This window comes from Perissodus microlepis, chromosome 22 (genome assembly GCF_051167445.1).
Source record: "Perissodus microlepis isolate ML-2025 ecotype Zambia chromosome 22, ASM5116744v1, whole genome shotgun sequence".
In the NCBI taxonomy this organism is placed as follows: Eukaryota; Metazoa; Chordata; class Actinopteri; order Cichliformes; family Cichlidae; genus Perissodus; species Perissodus microlepis.
The window spans coordinates 30449968-30467821 of record NC_140481.1 but is presented as its reverse complement, the minus strand read 5'-3'; the positions used below and the strand labels follow the sequence as shown (position 1 = coordinate 30467821).

At 39.2% G+C, this 17854-nt stretch overlaps 1 protein-coding gene across 2 annotated transcripts in view; it reads right to left on the bottom strand.

The window, feature by feature from the left end:
• Positions 1-17854, bottom strand: part of cacng7a (calcium channel, voltage-dependent, gamma subunit 7a) — a 41761-nt gene that overhangs the window by 9215 nt on the left and 14692 nt on the right. For both annotated transcript variants that reach the window (XM_084918839.1, XM_084918840.1), the window contains exons 2-5: positions 15025-15220; positions 12703-12789; positions 9012-9152; positions 142-287 (exon numbers count right to left, since the gene is read on the bottom strand). In XM_084918839.1, coding sequence (XP_084774965.1) covers positions 142-287; positions 9012-9152; positions 12703-12789; positions 15025-15220 — 570 coding nt within the window. The remainder of the gene's footprint in view (positions 1-141; positions 288-9011; positions 9153-12702; positions 12790-15024; positions 15221-17854) is intronic.

Genomic DNA, 17854 nt, shown 5'->3' with positions numbered 1-17854 from the left:
GGAACTTCTCACTGTGTGTGAGTTTTCCGTTCAGCATGCGATCACTCACGTGTTTGTCTGTGTGCAGCAGCCGTGCGTGTTCGTGCTTGATTAACTCTTTGTGAATGCGTGTGGTGGTGCGTATTAGCGTGCTTCAATCACCTCTTTGAGGAGGAAGGAGGAGGCGGCAAAGGCAAAGGACCAGCCGTAGTGATAGTGGAAGAACTGCTCAGGCTCTCGAGGTCGGTTCATCACCTCATCGTTAATACTGGAGATGTACAAAACCAGACCCACCACCAGACTAAGACCTGCAAGAGCACAAATACACACATATGGTAATCACACAGTGAGAAAGATAGATGGTCCCGCTGTATGATAATATAGCGTATCCCCGTCTCCTTGCATAAGTAAAATATAACATCAGAAGATGAGTCAAGTGTTGGATGTTATTCTGAGCCATCTGCTTTCCCCAGAGCAGGCACTGGAACTCCCTCGGGAACAGGGTATTGCTGCAGGCTGGTAACCTCTATAAACACATATCTGCACATGAATATGCAGAAGTCGTATAAAAGGGACACGATTTAAGTTACAAAAAGCTTTCTGGTTTTTGTTTGCAGTCTGCTTGTTATCACATTTGAGTAGGCTGCAGTTAGATGCTGGTACTGTGCAGACCCTTTAGTAAACACAAAAGGTGTTTTATTTTTCAAAAACTTAATCTCAAAAACATGGATTATTATTTGACAGTGTTAAGGTTTTATTTGGTTTTCTAACATATAGCTTATATCTGCAAATTCAAAGGGATTAAATAAGAGAGGCAGATTTATTCCACTGTAGAAAAACTAAAAAAATACAAACTAAGAAAACATAATCTAAACCAGAACCAAAGGACGTGGAAGCTAGGAAACAATAAACAGACAAACTAGAAGCTAACTATGAACACCAGGGAGACCAAGGACCACAAGAAGGACGCACAGCAATGTGGGACAACGCAACAACTAGCAGAGGAAGACAGAGGACTAAATACACAGAAGATAACGAGGGGATGGGAAAAAGGAGGGAAACACAGCTGGAAGTAATCAGACAAAATCAGACAGGGAGGAAGCAAAACTGAATATAGTTGTGAAACACAGGATGTGAGACTGTGAAAGAAAAACAGGAAACAAGACATGACAGACTACATATGAAATGTGGAGACAGGGGAGGCAAGGAAACAGAACCATGAAGCATACGACATCAAAGAATTATAACTGAAACCAGAATTTACAGACCCAGTGCCATGACATTATCTACTGTTAGTCTTTAAAGTTTAGATAGCCTCTGTTTGAGACACGGGGTGTGATGTACTCAACATGTGTAGATGCTATAGGATTGTTTATACATTTTAAGTTACTCTTTTCAATTAAATATGGGGTTCAATGTATTTGCAAATCATTGCATTCTAGTCAGTGCGCCCCAGGGCAGCTGTGGCTACAATGTAGCTTGCCATCACCAGTGTGTGGATGACTGAATGTAGTGTAAAGTCCATAGGGACTAAGTAAAGCGCTATACAAATACAGACCATTTACCATTTATTAGTTTATTTTACACACAGTTTTTGAAGCAGTCATGGTCCTACAGTGGATTCATTAGCTCATTTCCACTGTGGAGAATAGTTAGGAATTAAAAGTATAAATGGATTAAATAACATATCTAAAACACATACTTCTGTTTTTTGTAATAAAAAGTGACCAAAATGACTCAAAAATGATAACAGCTCCTCTGTGACCTTTACTGTCACCTTTTAGGGCTCCTGGAAATTAGTGTAGCCAAGAGGTTAAGATGAGTTAATTCTGACAATTAAAATAATGGACTGTCACTGTAAACACAGTAAGACAAACAACTGTACATACCAATGTTTTGGATAGGTGGTAACATACTATAAGACACCACTATATACTCATCTAAATGTGCAAAGTGTATCATTTTTGAGTCAAAACAGTTTCATGTTAAATACAAGAGCAAAAAGAAAGAAACAAGCAGCTTATGATATTTAGTTCGCTATCCCTCATAAATGTTTAACAAACCTCCAAACTACAAATAACTAGTAAATCAGGAGGGGCGAGGCTAATGCTGCATTCCCCGGTTACCCTGAAATACTAATCCCATCTGAATGGGCCTTTCTTCTTGTTTGTGCGTGTGTGTATTTGTGTGCATGTGTGCACTTTGTAGCTGGAATAGCTAATGATAATGTGTCCTGCTTGTACTGTAAATAGGCTGAGAAACAAGCTGTGCCGTGGCAAAAAGAGATAAACAAGAACACAATCCCACAAACACACTTCGTATGGGAGAAGCGAAGCCTCATTAGGAGTGCGTCAGTTCCTCCCCTGTCGACAGACTAACCACAGCAACTGACCTGCAAAATCCTTCAACAGTGAAACCCTCTCATTCCAAACACAGCAAATGATGCAGATGCTTCCACTTAAAATCACCTTACAGCTCATTTTCTCTAAAAGTGTCACTAGTGGATTCATCTCATAGACTGTGCTACATAACACTGAAATAAATAAATATATATATAAACACCAGCCTACATGGAGCTTCCAAAAATGTGCTAAGCCATATTTAGGCTGCTACACTGACATGTCACAGAGACTCTGTAGCTCAGCAGATCTGCTGTGCTCCTCCTTAAAAATGTAAATGTATGTCGGACACAGCTGCACAACATGTTGTCATGAATTTTCCTATCATTGTTTTCCCCTATGTTGATGATTGAGACAGCTTACAGTGAAGACAATATCATTTAGGGACATTGTAGCGATTGACCCAACAGACTGCAACAATTTGAGGAGTGTTTAATGCAAATCGCACAAAAATGCTTGACAAATACATGACAGGTTCAACACCCACTTTAGCTTTTCAGCTGGTCTCACACACAACTTCCTCCAGGTCTCCAGCTTATGTAAAGGGAGAAGCCTCGTTAGTGAAATCCCCGACACCTGTCCCTCCAGCCTCCTTGGCACTGCCTCACTCCTCCCCTGCAGCTGAGCCAGGGACCACACCTCCGCCACAGATATATTTATCAATCAATAGATGCAACCAGTGCTGGTCAAGCACTACTCCTGACTGAAAATATGTGTTCACTAGATACTTTTTCTTTGTGTAACAGACTAATATCTAGGATACAAAATAGTAATTGACCTTTCAATTTCAAGAAAAGATAAAAGTTGACAAGAAAAATCCAACAAAAGACAACAGGGTACATGATTCAGGTGACTGAACAAAAAATGACTGACTGGGTGTTGAAAGCATCCCACCTACAGAAAAGTCAGTACATATCAAAAAGAAAATTGTTATCATATGCTGTATTTACAGGCAACAAGCCTTTGGTGAGTACTCATCTATATTGTGATATTTTTAAGTTTAACATCAAACCGCTCTATTAGTGGAAAACGAAGGAGATTAGTCTGAACACTGTATTTCCTTCATTTGGCCATCAGATGGCAGTGTTGTGAACAGAATGCACATCTCAGTAAAAGCCTCCCAGACATGTGGTGCTAGGACCCATGAACACACATGAATGAGCACACACACATTCATTGGAGAGGAGGTGGAGAAACAGCAGAGAGGGGAGAAAATTACTGGAGGAAGGACAGACAGGAGAAAACAGAGGAAACAGCTGGTACACAGTCACCATGTTATAACCTCAGGCTGCTTTGTGACTGATGGCAAGTTTTCACAAGACAAATACGCACATGCTGATTTTCTGCAACCGCGTGATGTCATTCTCACTGATATGTGGAGCATGCTCTTTTATGGCAAACAACAAGAGAACAGCGCACAATAGAAGTGAGCTTAAGTGTCGTCAATTTGCTGTTCAGAAGTGAAACTGGCAATCATCAGCCATCGATTTCTCACCTAACGCTTTCAGCCGTGAACAACAGGACAGAAATCTCAGACTACTCCTCAAAAGAAGCCCAACAATTGTTGTTGATTTTTCTTTTTTTAAGCGACAGAACTTCAGCAAAGGTGAAAAGAGGCTGTCAGGGTTTATTCTGAGAGTCTGTTTTCCAAACAAACAAACATAAAACTAAAAAAAAGACTGATCCTCTTTCAGATGCTCTTAATAAACCTTTTTTTCTTTTTTGCTTTTTTTCACTAGTAGACTTCAAATTCCCATTTAACCCTTTAAGACCTACCATAGAACCGAAGTCCGCCAGAGCTTATATTATATTTTTACATGTTGTAGTGCCATTTTTGGGAGCATTTCAAGCTGATATACATAAATACAACCATTATAGCCCAAATTTTAATAATATGTATGCATTAAGTGCATAGTAATTACATAAATTGCAAAAAAGTGCAATAAACTACCAAAAAATTGAAAATCGTTTTTGTTTTTTTAACATATATTTCTAGTTAGAGAAATTTAAGAGGCTTATCCCTCAAAACTGTAAATACAAAAAAGTTGCACAAAATAGTTTCCCACCACAGGAAATTTATTTTGAGTGTCTTCATAGTTTTATTTTTGAAATACACCAATTTTTATATACTGCAGGAAAAACGAAAATAAATATTATAATGCAAATTTGCAAAAAAAACCAGCATATGCATCAAAATAAACTATTTCCAGCAGTGCAGTATGAGTCCTCAGCATCCCAGAAACGACACAGAAAGTCATAAAGTCAAACATAACTTTTAAAAACACCAGTATAGGCTCATAAGGCCCTGATAGTAAAAACTACATTTCCGCAAAATGACATCACTTCCGGTTTCAGGCAAGTCAGGGCGGACATGCGATAATTCGAGTTGATGGACTAGGAAGTGTTACGAACAGCTGATCGGATCGGCAAAGCGTGTTTCTGGAATATTATGTTTTTGTTGCTGCAAGTGCTTTTTATGCAGTTTTTGCAAAGCTATATGTGGAAGGAAACCGTGACTTAGGACAGGCTGATGGCATAAGATGTAAGTACAACTCCTCTGGTTTCATATGCAAAAAAAAATATTGCGCTAGCTTACGTGGTTGCAGTGCTACCGGGATTTAAAAATAGTTACACAAAATGGAGCGTGCCCGCTCCAACTGGCTTTAAAGGGTTAAAGACCACATAATTATAGAGTTTCAGTCTTAATGAAATGTGGCATCGACGAGATGGTCATGAGACCAGTTACGGCTTGGAAATGTGCAGCTGAGGAAAAGATAGATGCAGAACTAGAGGCAGCTATAGATCCTGAGACTTGTGTTGGGAGTGAGAAGGACGGGAAGGATTAACACAACTCTGGTTGGACTCATCAGCTGCAAGAGAGGTGTTGTTTAATTAGCTTGGACACATGGAGAGGACAGATACTGGGTATACTGGGAGAAGGATGTGGAAAAGCGAGTTAGAATAGAAGAAGACCGAAGGTAGTTACGAGATGCGGTGACAGACGACATGCATGCAGGTGTAGTTTATATAAAATAGAGGTGTCACAACACCCATTATTTTATGAAGCCTTATTGTTTGAAGATTTACTTTATTTTCACTTAGCTTTTTGAAACAAGACGCGATCAGCGACAAACATGAAAAGGGCTGAAAATCCAAAGATATACAAGCTCATCTGGCCATCACTCATCGATCACAAGGCGGGCCTACCCTAAAGCATGCCCTCCTTTATTGACCTAAATAAAGGTCAAGGTCACGGGAACTTGAACTCATCAGACGTAAATGCACCTATGAGGTGAATTTGAAAATCCTATCTCACCAAGTTATCACATTCACAGACTTGGGTGTCCACTGTGCCCACCCACAGACACACTGGGTGATAACACATGATATATATTTATAAAAGGGAAAATAATGAAAACATATATATAAAAAAACAGCAAAAACAATGTGTATTAATGCAAATTCTATCATGTGTACGTACACATGTTTGGTGTTTGGTAATATGTGTTTTATGCACAGATTTGTGTGTTTGACTCGTGTCGATGCATAAATGTGTTTCTCCTTGGCTTGGCGACATTCCTATGACATCATGTGTCCAGTCAGCACTCCACCATGCTAAGCTGGCATCTGCGAGGTAAAGCTCCCTCATGCACGAAATAATAAAAAATGAAAGAGAAACAGGAAGGTGATGTCATCTTATCGGCTCATAGTAAGAGAGAGAGTGACTTCAAACAAAACTAAATCTCAGCAACTAATGGACCATCCGAGGAAACTGAGCAAAAACGTCACCCGGCCTTCCTGCAGCGACACGAGGAGGTGATGTCACCTTGTTGGCTGCACTGACTCTTAAAGCACAACTGAGACACTAAGCTCATTAAAACAAAATCCTGCTGGACCCTCGGACAAAGCAGCTCTGTTTTTCATACTGTCGATCCACATTTGTTTTTAATAGATTGAATTTTTCCTCCTACATGTTTTCTCAGTGCTTCGTTTTAACACATTAGGAATACTGACCACTGAGCAAATCATTTACAGATATTCATAGCGGTACTTGCATGTGCATGTTAAAGTGAGATTTTAGTCTAACAAAGGTGGTTTTATTTTTACTGTCATTACTCTTTAGGTCACCATACAAGCAAATAACTTGGTCTGCAGTATTTTACGAGTTTACAGCAAATTTAAAATCAATGTCACATTCTCACTCAGTCTTTTACAAGATGCTCTAAGTGAGCTATAGGTTAACTGGTAAAGGAAAACTAAAATCACAAAGGAAAATGTGTCAGTCACAGGAATTTACAAGTCTGCTGGAACAAACACTAATGTGCTCTCCACATCTCCCTTATCAGGCTGCGGGACAGCATCTGAACTGAATGCACAGATGTTTAATGTACCAATTTTACATTTGCAGGGCTCTAATGTGCAGCTGTCACATTAGACATAAACAGCAGCACTGAGAGTGCACCGAGCGCATATGCTCCTTTTATTTCACAGTTTTCTGACAGATGCTCTCTTGGCTATTTTGCAGTATCTGTCTTGACTTTTGCCTGCTATCGCCTATCCTCTGATAACGTCTGACTGAAGCAGGCAGTCGCTCCTTTTGAGTTGTTTTTAAAGAAGAGTGAAACAACACATTTAATGTGTGTTTCTGTGTACAGACACTGAAGCAACAAACCTGAGTCAACAAAGAGGGATTATTACCTATTATTGCTGAATTGGGTTTTTAGGTGTTGTTGAGCCAGTAAAATAAAACGTGGTCAAAGAGTCCAAAGACAAATCTCTTTCATAACACATTTTCATTGATGCTGCTGCAGCACAATACAGTCTCTGGGTATAAAGTATGTTACCACCTGAGAAAGATATGTAAACAACTACCATTGAATCCATTCCATTGGTGAACATGTCCCAAAGAGAAGCTGTCACTATGACAATTTCTCTTTGGTTGGCTGCAAGGATTTGCTCCAGTTTAGTTGAAAGAGGCATTGGTGAGCTCCGGTACTGATAAGAGGTAAAGGGACCTGGCTTGCAGTTAACATTTAAGTTCATCCCAAAGGAAGATGAGCTTTAAGTCGGGTCTTTGTGCAGGTTCCTCTGCACAAAAATAGGGAAAACCTCTTCTTTGGCGGCATGATAAAAGGCACTGTCATGTTGAAATACATTCAAAAATGTTGGAGACACACTGCTGTTTAAAACTCTATGTTTTGCTGGACATCTCCAGCAAAACATAGAGTTTTAAACAGCAGTGAGCCCATGATAAATGCCTCCGGGCCAAATATATCTAGTCAGGGTTGTCTGCACACTTAAGCCGCATAATATAATTTGGGTGAGTGTTACAGATAAAGTAAATCTCGTTTTTTAAAAGCACCATACGGGTCACCAAGCGTGACCACACAAAACAGTTACACCTAGTAACTTTCCACTGGGATAGAATTCGACTGCATTGGAAGTTGATGTCCAGTCCACTTACTGCAGTGAGATAATGAGAGAGTTTTGGCTCAGACCCCAAATGTGTCATCCCGAATAAAACCAACCTCCTCATTACTGAATTTCTGATTGAAACGTCAAAATGTACTAAAGCTACTTTCCAGATGGCTTGACTTATGTTGAAAGTTTTTACCAAAAGCCCACAGCAAGACCTCAAATCACTGCTGCCCTGTAGCTCCTCCAGCAGAGAGCAATTATTTGGAATTAAGCCCCATTCACTGTTCAGCCAGCAGCAAGAACAAGGTATGGCCTGACAAGCTGTCAGCTGGGAAATACTTAGAAGAGCTGCAGAGTGAATCTTCCATCCACCGAACCGTCTCTTTTATTAACCTTTAGGAATGTTGACTTTTAACAAGTGCACTTCTCTTCTGCTGCCTGGTTGCTATTTAACATCTTATCTAAGCAGACAGGTGAAAGAGGAGTTTGACACCTTCAAGGCTTAGGTGTTCACAACTGTTATGCTACAGCACAACAAGAAAGAGAAGAGATTTCTAACTAAAATCCAACTAACTCTAAGGACAATAAGTTAAAAATGCTATTATAGAAACTATAACCTCAACCACTATAATCCCTAATAGACTACAAAGCTTTTGCTAAAGCCTTTTTATCTGTAGCACTGCGATGAGCTTTAAATCTTCCACCATCACGGACTGTAAAGCCTGCAATTTAAAGCGAGGCAAGGAGAGACTGACCTGCAAGCAGTTGATGAGAGTTCACAGTTGGATTTAATCACCTGATCATAAACCCCTGAGAGTGCCTGGCGGCTGAAATGTCCTCAGGATGTGCATATGTTCCATTAATTTGATGGAGCTCACTTTTATTTTTTGGCATCAATACAAAGAGAACATTTGATTTTGTGTTTCTTGTATAACCAGAGAATGTCTTTTCTCTCTGCAGACCCTCCGTCCACAGATTTTATGACAGCTGTGTGCTTATGTTTGTCTCCGAGGCAGCTCTGCAATGACCGAAAAAAACAGCAGAATAATTGGAAAATCAGGAAACAAACTGTGACAAGAAAAGTGTAGTTGTGTGCAGTTGTTCCATGAGTTCTGTGAGGTTTTGATTGTTTCCATGAGTAAACAACAGTTAGTGTGCACAGGCTGAGGATATCTTATTTATCCCACTCACACTTTCGGTTCAGATTAACTTTACCTGACAGAATGAAGAATATACCAGAAACGAAGGCGAGGATGGTGCGCTGCGGCCGAATGTGCCCGATATTGCTGATTACAAAGGCGGTGAAGACAAAGAGCAGGGAGACCATGGGGAAGGGAGTGGCGGTCCGGACCATTTCTGAAGAAAAAAAGGAAGGAGGATTAGTAGAAGAAGGAGTGTGTGATACGAATAAAAATGAGGAAAACTTCAAACTCATAAAAGTTTAAGCCTTCAGAAATGGTCACATTAATCAAGAATAGTTTAAAATGTTACCAAATTATTTCCTGAATTAGAAATAAAGCTTCAGGCAAATTAACTACGACACATGAAGTCGATAAAGTGGATTTTTTCATAATGTGCAGAATATTTCTCTAAAGCCCAAAAATGTCTAATGTCATGTTGCTGCACATAATAACAACGTTGTGACTTTGTGTTTGGGTTGTTTTGTGTATTTTAAATGATTTAAGGTGTATCATGTTGTTACATCTATTTTTACAAATTCTGTGTTTTCTTTAGTTGTGGGAAAAGTGGAAAATCTGCCCCGATGACCACTGTAACCACACAGGTGTAGCATACTGTAGCACACCATTTCACCATAAAACTATCAAACCATTAAGAGCCAGATAACTACATTTAACATCATACTGGTTGTTGTATGTAATATTATTTCCAATTGCCTTTTATTTTATATAGCCTCAGCTTTATTGTGGTAGGTCTGTGTAAGTTCTTAGTCATCTACTTCACGGTACTCTTAAGCACTTGAGTTGGAGGCAAATGGACCTTCTTTTACGATCATGAAGATGTGTCACCTCTCATCTGAAAAGCTTTGCCAGTTCTAAAAACTGATGGCGAGTTCCAGGTACTAAACTCATTGTGGCGTTGTCGCCTTGCAGGTGGTCCTGAGAGATGTCAACACACGACGTCACCACGTGAGTCACCAAGGGTCACATGAATGAAGGTGTGAAGCAAAGAATTTTTCTCATGCACAACATCCCGGTTGAGCAGAGCCGGGCCAAAACTAGTTAATCTCAAGGACAAAACAACTAAACACAAGCTGAACAACATTATGTATGCAATGCAATGCAATGCAGTGAGGGGTATTAAGACTGATACCTACTGGAGACACAACCGACACAACATAGGAGAGCCAGTTCATTAGGATGAGACTGTGTATCCCCTTTTATTTACAAGAACAAGAATTACTTTTACTGTACTGAACAGTTAAGATAACACTTTGTCTTTTTGTGTTGTCAGAAATCTTCAAGTAAGCACAGGAACCAGAAGTCTGCTGGAGCTGTCTCAGTGTTACGTTGAGTAAGGTCTATGATTTATTCAGTAACCTCTCCGACTGAGCCGCTGCAGTGTTATGACTTGTGCATGTACCTGAGGACATTTATCTAGCATTAAGCGGCGCACACGTCTTCCCCCTGGTGTCTTTAACAACACTGAGTGTGTGCTTTACTTCAAAGAGCAAACTGCAGAGGGCCAGTTCATAGTGTCAACATCTTGAATCATTAAAACAGCTCAAAGACAAAATGACGAAATGGTGAACTCTGAAATAGTTTATCTTTTTTTGTTTTCAAATAAAAATGTTGCTTCATAGGTTATTTGGTTAGCAAACATTTGATTGTAAAAAAAAATCTGGCATAATTGGCTTAATTTATGAATTCCTACAAAAAGTTTGAGTTAACAAAAATCATGTTAGCAAACATGCAGACATGCCTGGAGCATTTGTTAGCACATGAGGAAATGGTTTGGCACTTGCTCATCAGTGGCATCTGAATCAGTGCAGTTTGTCCACAGCGTAATGCTCAGCTGTGCCACCAAACATAAACTAAAGAGTGCACCAATCTTCTTTCTGCTGAAATGGACTAGACTGTTTTCATTCGATCTTGCACCAGATGCTTCCATTTCTTAGACATCAGTAACCTACATGGAACAGATAGTTGAAGGAAGGGAAAACTTATAAGCCAAACCTGAAAGCTGTGCATCTTATGTCTGAGAGTAGAAGAAAAATCATGAGTGAAATGTGAATTTCAGTATTTGGGTGATCTTAGATACAGAGCTAACACAGGTTACACCTATACACCGGTAATGTAGGACAGCCATGGTTCCTCCAACTAAGAAATCGTGTAAAATTTATTCATTTTTAATACTCTCATTACTTTTGGACTATTGTAATACTCTGTACACAAGCCTGAGTTAAAAGACCATTTCCTGCCTCCAGCTTGTTGAAAATTCAGCTGCCAGAGTTTTAACAAATTCAAAGAGACAGGACCACATTGCATCACACATCCCATTTTTACAAGGCCACACTGGCTATACACATTTGATATCAAATTGATATTAGTTACATTTACATGGCCTCCCTTCTGCATCCATTACAGATTTACTCAGGCCTCATGACTTGAGCCACTGCCTTTGTTTCTCGGGTCAGACTGGTCTAACCGTTCCATCAGCACATTAAAGAAGGCACTTTCTGTTTGAAACCATCAAGTTTTGAAGTCTTTATCCAGACAGGGAGTGTGCTAACCTCACCTCCTCTCCAAAACAGTCCCACAGTTCAGTGTATAGTCCTGCGTAATGACTGAAACCCAAAGTCGAAGTGACCTGGCAGAGAAGCTGGTCGTTGCCCTGGCTCTGTTTTAATCGTTATTTAACCAGGAAAAAAATATCCATTGACATTAGAAATCTCTTTTACTATAAATAATTTATATTAAGTAATTTATTAATTTATTTATTGGTGTATTATTCAGTGTTTATTTAACTTTTCTATTTTAACATTTGTATTTGTTGTTGCTGTTTTAACTCTGTTTATTAAACACATCGTGGGGTTGTCACCCTGAGTGTCAACTCTTTTGTGTTTTGTAAAGCACTTTGTAACCAATGTTTGAAATGTGACATGAATAAATTGTAATATTATTGTTATATAAATCTCTTGAAAGTGGTGCAGTGGTGGAGACATGCAATGATCTAATGTAGCAAAGCCAAACACATAAAACAAAAAACTGTATTAAACTTCACGTATACCCTGAACTGTAAGCAACATGTAAGCCTTTAGAAACAACTTCTGACCTTATGATCTGTATATCACATGTATAAACATTTTCTTCCAGACATATATACTCCACATGTTGCACAAATAGGTGTTCTGTCTTTAGGAGAAGTGTTTTACTGTTTTAATGGTAATTAACCATTCTGTTTAATCAAAGACAAGATCCTTCAGTTTTCCCATTTTCATAATTGCCCCACATAATATCTTCCAGTAACAAGTGTTTTTTTTTTTTTATTTCTACCTGAACCACCAGAGAGCACCTGTCAGATCAGTCATCAGAGCCATGAAACGCTCTCCTCTTTCCTTTGTTCTTATGTTACAGACCCACACAAGGCATCACAAAAACCATGTGTAAGGAATATTTAAGTCAACAAAAGATATGTATGCATGTATTTTGTGTGTCTGTTGTTGAGTGACTCATAGAGTCACAGCTCTATTTAGCACTGAGAAGACAAATCAGCAAACAACTGTAATAACAGACTGATGTGAAACAGATCTAAAGACAGAAATGTTGGTGAGTCTGGTCTGTCTTCCTACGAGAGACTATTTCTCTAGATGCAGATTTAAAAGAAGGTGAAAGCTTTGAAATTTCAAATAAATGTAAGAGTCTGTGTGTGTATGAAAGTGACTTACTGAGTATGTTGGCTGTGTTTTCTGTCGTGATCTCTATCTCTGGCTCTGTGAAATATTCCGATGCCACACATCTGCCCTTCTCGGACCCTGGGGGGGAAAGAAAAAAGTGAAAAAGAAAGAAAGACGAGAAAAAGGAAAGCCACAAGCGGGTAGCACGGTTGGACTTGTTTGGGTGGCAAACAATCGTGGGATTATGCGCTTGCAGAAATAAAACCAGTATAAACAAACAAAGTAAAAACAGAGGTTATAAAAACCCAGAGAAAGGGCAGACAGCCAGACTGAGACAGAGCGACAGTGGAGACAAAGAGATTTAGAAAGGACAAATAAAATGAGAGGTGAAAGAGAAGCGAGGCATCTCAAAAGAGATGAGTTTAAAAAAACAGAAACAGGGAGGCAGAGAATGGAAGGGAGAGAAAAAGTGAATTAGAGGCAGAGACAGATGGAGGTCAGGAGGTTCGGGAGAAAACAAGGTCTGAGCAGAGAGGGAGAGGAGCTGAATGCAGACACAACGATTAACCTCAAACTGTAGCCACAGACACACACATGCAACACACAACACGCAAACCTGACATCTGTATGTATACAAAAACATAACAGAAAACGATGCACAAATCTGCAGACAATGATAGCTCTCCTCCCTCTCTCACCCACACGCTCTCTTCCAAATGCCACTGGCGTTTTCCCTCCTCTGACCTTTTGTACCAGGCGTCAGACAACAGGGAAACACAAACATGGCCACCTCCCCAGAGCAACACCATCATGACCCGAAAGACAGAGACAGCTACTGCAATAAGGACAGCTATTTGTGTTTCGGTGTCCTGCCTGCTGGTGTTTGTTTGCGTGTACGAGTGAAAATACCTTTTTTTATCATTCGGTTCAAAAACAATTATCTAACAAAGCCAAATTCTGCCACAGGTGACTTTTTCTCCCATTCATAATAAATATTGTACTTACTTTAAGAAGTTAGATTTGGGCACAGTCTTTAGCTAGGCATCATCCAACAGCTGATGTCATGTTTGGATCTTATTTACGAGTTTAATGCCCATAATATGCCCAAGTTAAATATTTGTGATGCTTCGTACAACCGAGGGTCGAACTATCAGGACACTCAAAATGTCTCTAATACTTCTGTTCCTGACTGAGTATTATACAGCTTATCTGGGGGTAATTTTTGTAATGGAAAAATCTGTGGGCTGCAGCACCTCACAGTGAAGCCCCGCCAATAGCCACTGATGTCATTGGCTCCAACTTAGAAGCCACGGACTTTGTGGTGGGTCTCAGTATCTACCAGAGAAACTCCTGCATTATGGTGAATTTTTTAATGAACATTTTTGCATCAATTTATGGTAAAGATGTCTGGAAAATGTGTCACGGCTTTCTGGCATCAAATAACGATTCTCAGCTTTTATCCCTGCTGAGTCAACACACATATACGTGTATTTATTCTCCTGCCCTCTTTTTCTGATGCTCCACATTGGGTACCAGCATTTGTCTGGAGAAAAAGGGATAAAGGTAGTCTAACTCAGTTTCTGTTCTTCTGCAGTCAGTCAGGACACGGGTCCTTGTTGCACATGAAGGTTACCATGTTACCAGCTGCTAATGCTGTTTTCATTAGCAGCTGTCATGCATTGTTTAAGCCTTGAACACAACAAATGTGACAGAGCAAAATTTATTTGAACCAGTGTGCCAAGAAAAAAGTTAATTCATTGTAAACATTGTGCAACATGAAATCAATATATTTTAACTGTTTCACTTCGATTCATAACCGTCTATGGAAGCAGTGTGGAACAGATGCAGTGCTCAGCGTTAATTTTAAGATTAAGAGAGCAAATTCAATAATGTTAGTCCCTCAGATGAGGTGAACTTTAACTGTACCAGCTGCGAGCCTTAGACTGAATGGCAAAGATAAGGCTCTCCCTTTGGGTTGCATGTTTCATGAGTTGCTGCCATATTTTTTTCACTGTTGTGTGTATATTTCAAACCAGACATGAGCATTTTATCCTCGAAACATCGATCAAAAGCCACACTTTGACAAATAAAATAAATATGAAAGAAGGCGAGCAGGACTATTAAAAAATGGGTAGCCTGCTGTACATGCACATCTATACAAATTGTTTTGTTTAATAATGTGTCTGATTTTTAATGAATAAGTATATTCATGGCAAAAAAAAATAACTTTGCTGTGGGATAGCGGAATAAATGTATAAACAACTGAAATTAATGGCATCAAATTATCTTTATAATTACCAATTGACTTAAAATATAACTAAACTAAGTTGTATGTAAATATAATTAATTTTATACTGTGGAACTGTTACCAACCAGCCACAAAGCAGACCCTCCAGAGGCCAGAGTGCAGCGCCATCTTGACCTCAGTGGTCTGGTTCTGCTGCAGGACGATTCCCTCCTCCATCAGCAGCCAGTAGTCTGTCGACACAGCGACGCCCACCAACAGCAGACCGCAGGCCCCAAAAACCGACGAGAGAAATGTCAGCGCCCTCGTACTGAATGAACTCATCTGAGGAGAAAGGAGATAAAATCACGGTGATCAGTGTTGCTTGTGATAAATACAGCCGGGATCAGCATGCAGGAAGATAAGGAGGAGAAAACAGTGAATTAATTTGCTGGATTAAACAAATTAATCAAAGAGGGGAAAAAAGAGCTATACCACAGATCGGGGGCGGGAGGGCCTATAAATAGTGGGGCGGCACAAAAAAACCAGAATTAATGTTTCAACTCATTGTAGGGTGTTTTCCTCTCTCTTGTGCTCACGTTTATAAATAGTATTACCAAAAAGAACAGTCTTGCTGGGGGGATGGGGGCAGGAAATCTGGGGGTGTGGACACCCCCTTGGTGGTGCCCCTGACACAGTACAGCATTATCTAATGATTTCTGTGGTGTCAGTTAAAAAAAATGTGGAAAAGAAGAGATGACGAGGACACACAACCTGTCTTGAGTTTCACTGACCTCAGCTATGAAATATGTGCATGGACAACCTAAGAAAAAATAAAGGCAGTATAACATTCAGGTTAACTGCTTATATCAAGCAGCAATTCAACAAATATTTTTCATTTTATGAAGCTGGATCCTTAAATACACAAATGCAACACCTTCTCTCTAAATATGTGATAAAATCCATCATTTTCAAAACTAGACCTTGAACGTTTGAACCTCTTTATCCAGTGTTTAACATTCTTCATATTAAAGTCAAATATTTTAAGAGCTATAATGTCTTTTTGTATCTCTCCATAAATCAGAAATTGCTGTCTTATTATAAATGTCCAACACTTATATGTACATTTTGGATATTTCTGTCTGTCCCTCTGAAAGAAGACACATTGTTGAAGTAAAATAGCAATGTGTATACCAATCCTGAAATTTTAAGATATTTAAGATGATTTTGTAATATATATATATATATATATATATATATATATATATATATATATATATATATGGAGGTAGCATGCTTTAAAGACTGTAAAATTTGCAAAGATTGAAAAGCGGACCTGAAAATTTAAAAAAAGAAAGAAAAAAGTTAAGGAAAGACAACAATGCGACAAATTATGCTCAAAAATATTTTGAGTTCAGCAAAAAATGACAGAAAGCAAATGAAGAAAAGTTTATTGAGGTGTTAACAAGTCATCTCCTGCAAGGGAGAAACAAAACATATCATTTGACGAGTGAGAGGGAGAACAGTGATGACTTTGATCCTACAGTAACTGAAGTCCTGTTTGTTTGAGAACGAAAGGCTGTGTCAAAAATTTGTTGTCTTCAAAGTTAATTCATTGCATATATACACAGTTAAGAATGGAAAAGAACATTAACAAATAAAAGAAAAAATATGGAAGCTGCAAAGCTTTGGTAAATAATAAATAATTTTCACTAATAGTTAAAACTGTGGTCTGGTCACAGTTTTGTTTTGTTTTTCAATCTTCTGGATGCTGCTGAGGATCAGTAAGTAGCCAAAATGATTTTGGCAAAGCTCACACTGTGACTGGCTGATCAGCTTCTTCTTGTATTCAGTGTGTCAGGTTCCTGCATTGCATGCACATGCATTGCAGGTTGGCACTCACTAGGTGGCAGAAACGCTGCCTCTGCCATGTATCACTTCAACTGTTGACAAGCTGAAAAACATCCTGGTCTCATGTACACACAAACACGCACAGGGCTTCATACATCCAGTCAAAATGGAGGTCACATTCAACATGCTGAGGACTGAGGCAGCAAACATGCTCGAAAACCAGCTTTCAATTTTCAACTGTGAGCTACTTTTACACGGACATAAATTAGAGATATAACGCAACTGTCTCTGCTACGAGCATGCATAAATTTATACTAATTGGCAGGCCACCTGCAGTCCAGTTCACCTTCAGCAGTGTACAGTGGGAACCATTAATTAAAGCTGAGGCTGAATCATGTTAATGCAGTTCGATAATTGCCATGGGCTTTACTCATGACAAACAAAATGGCATCAGCTATGATACAAAATACACATGTATGCACAGTTTGAGCTCCTGATCCTCAGTGACAACACATGTAAAAAGCACTGATTTATGATAAGATCAATATTAGAATCACCTATTTTTTCCTTCTTGTCTTTGTGTTTTGGAAATCTTGTAAAACCATTTTTTTCCTCATGTAGAGAAAATGAGAAGCAGTCATCCAGGAGATGAAATAATCTCTCAGGAGACATTTATTATGGAAATACGTGATATGAAGGCGAAGAGAGACGAGCACACCTGTTAGAGCAGGTATGATCATCCACTTCTGATGTTTATCTTTCCACAGAACATTTTCAGTATTCTCCTTTCTATGTCTACAAACCCCTGCACACAGTGAACAAGGGAACACAGTGGGGCTCTGCACTTCCTCAAACTAACAACGACATCATATATTACACAAATAGCATCATGTATATAAGACAGGTCAAACATAAAAAGCTTCACAAGGCAAAGTGAAAGATTTATGTGAAGGATTTACTTTGAGTAGGTCCCTGTAATATGGTGGGGGAGTGGAACAAAGGTAAGGTGTCTGTATTTTGTGGAGGCCTAAAAGGGTCGGGCTCAGTGGAACTTCTGTTTTCCTTTGTTGAGGGTTCAAGTCAAGACAACTGCTAGTTTGAGGAAGGGCAAAACCTCACTGTGTTCCC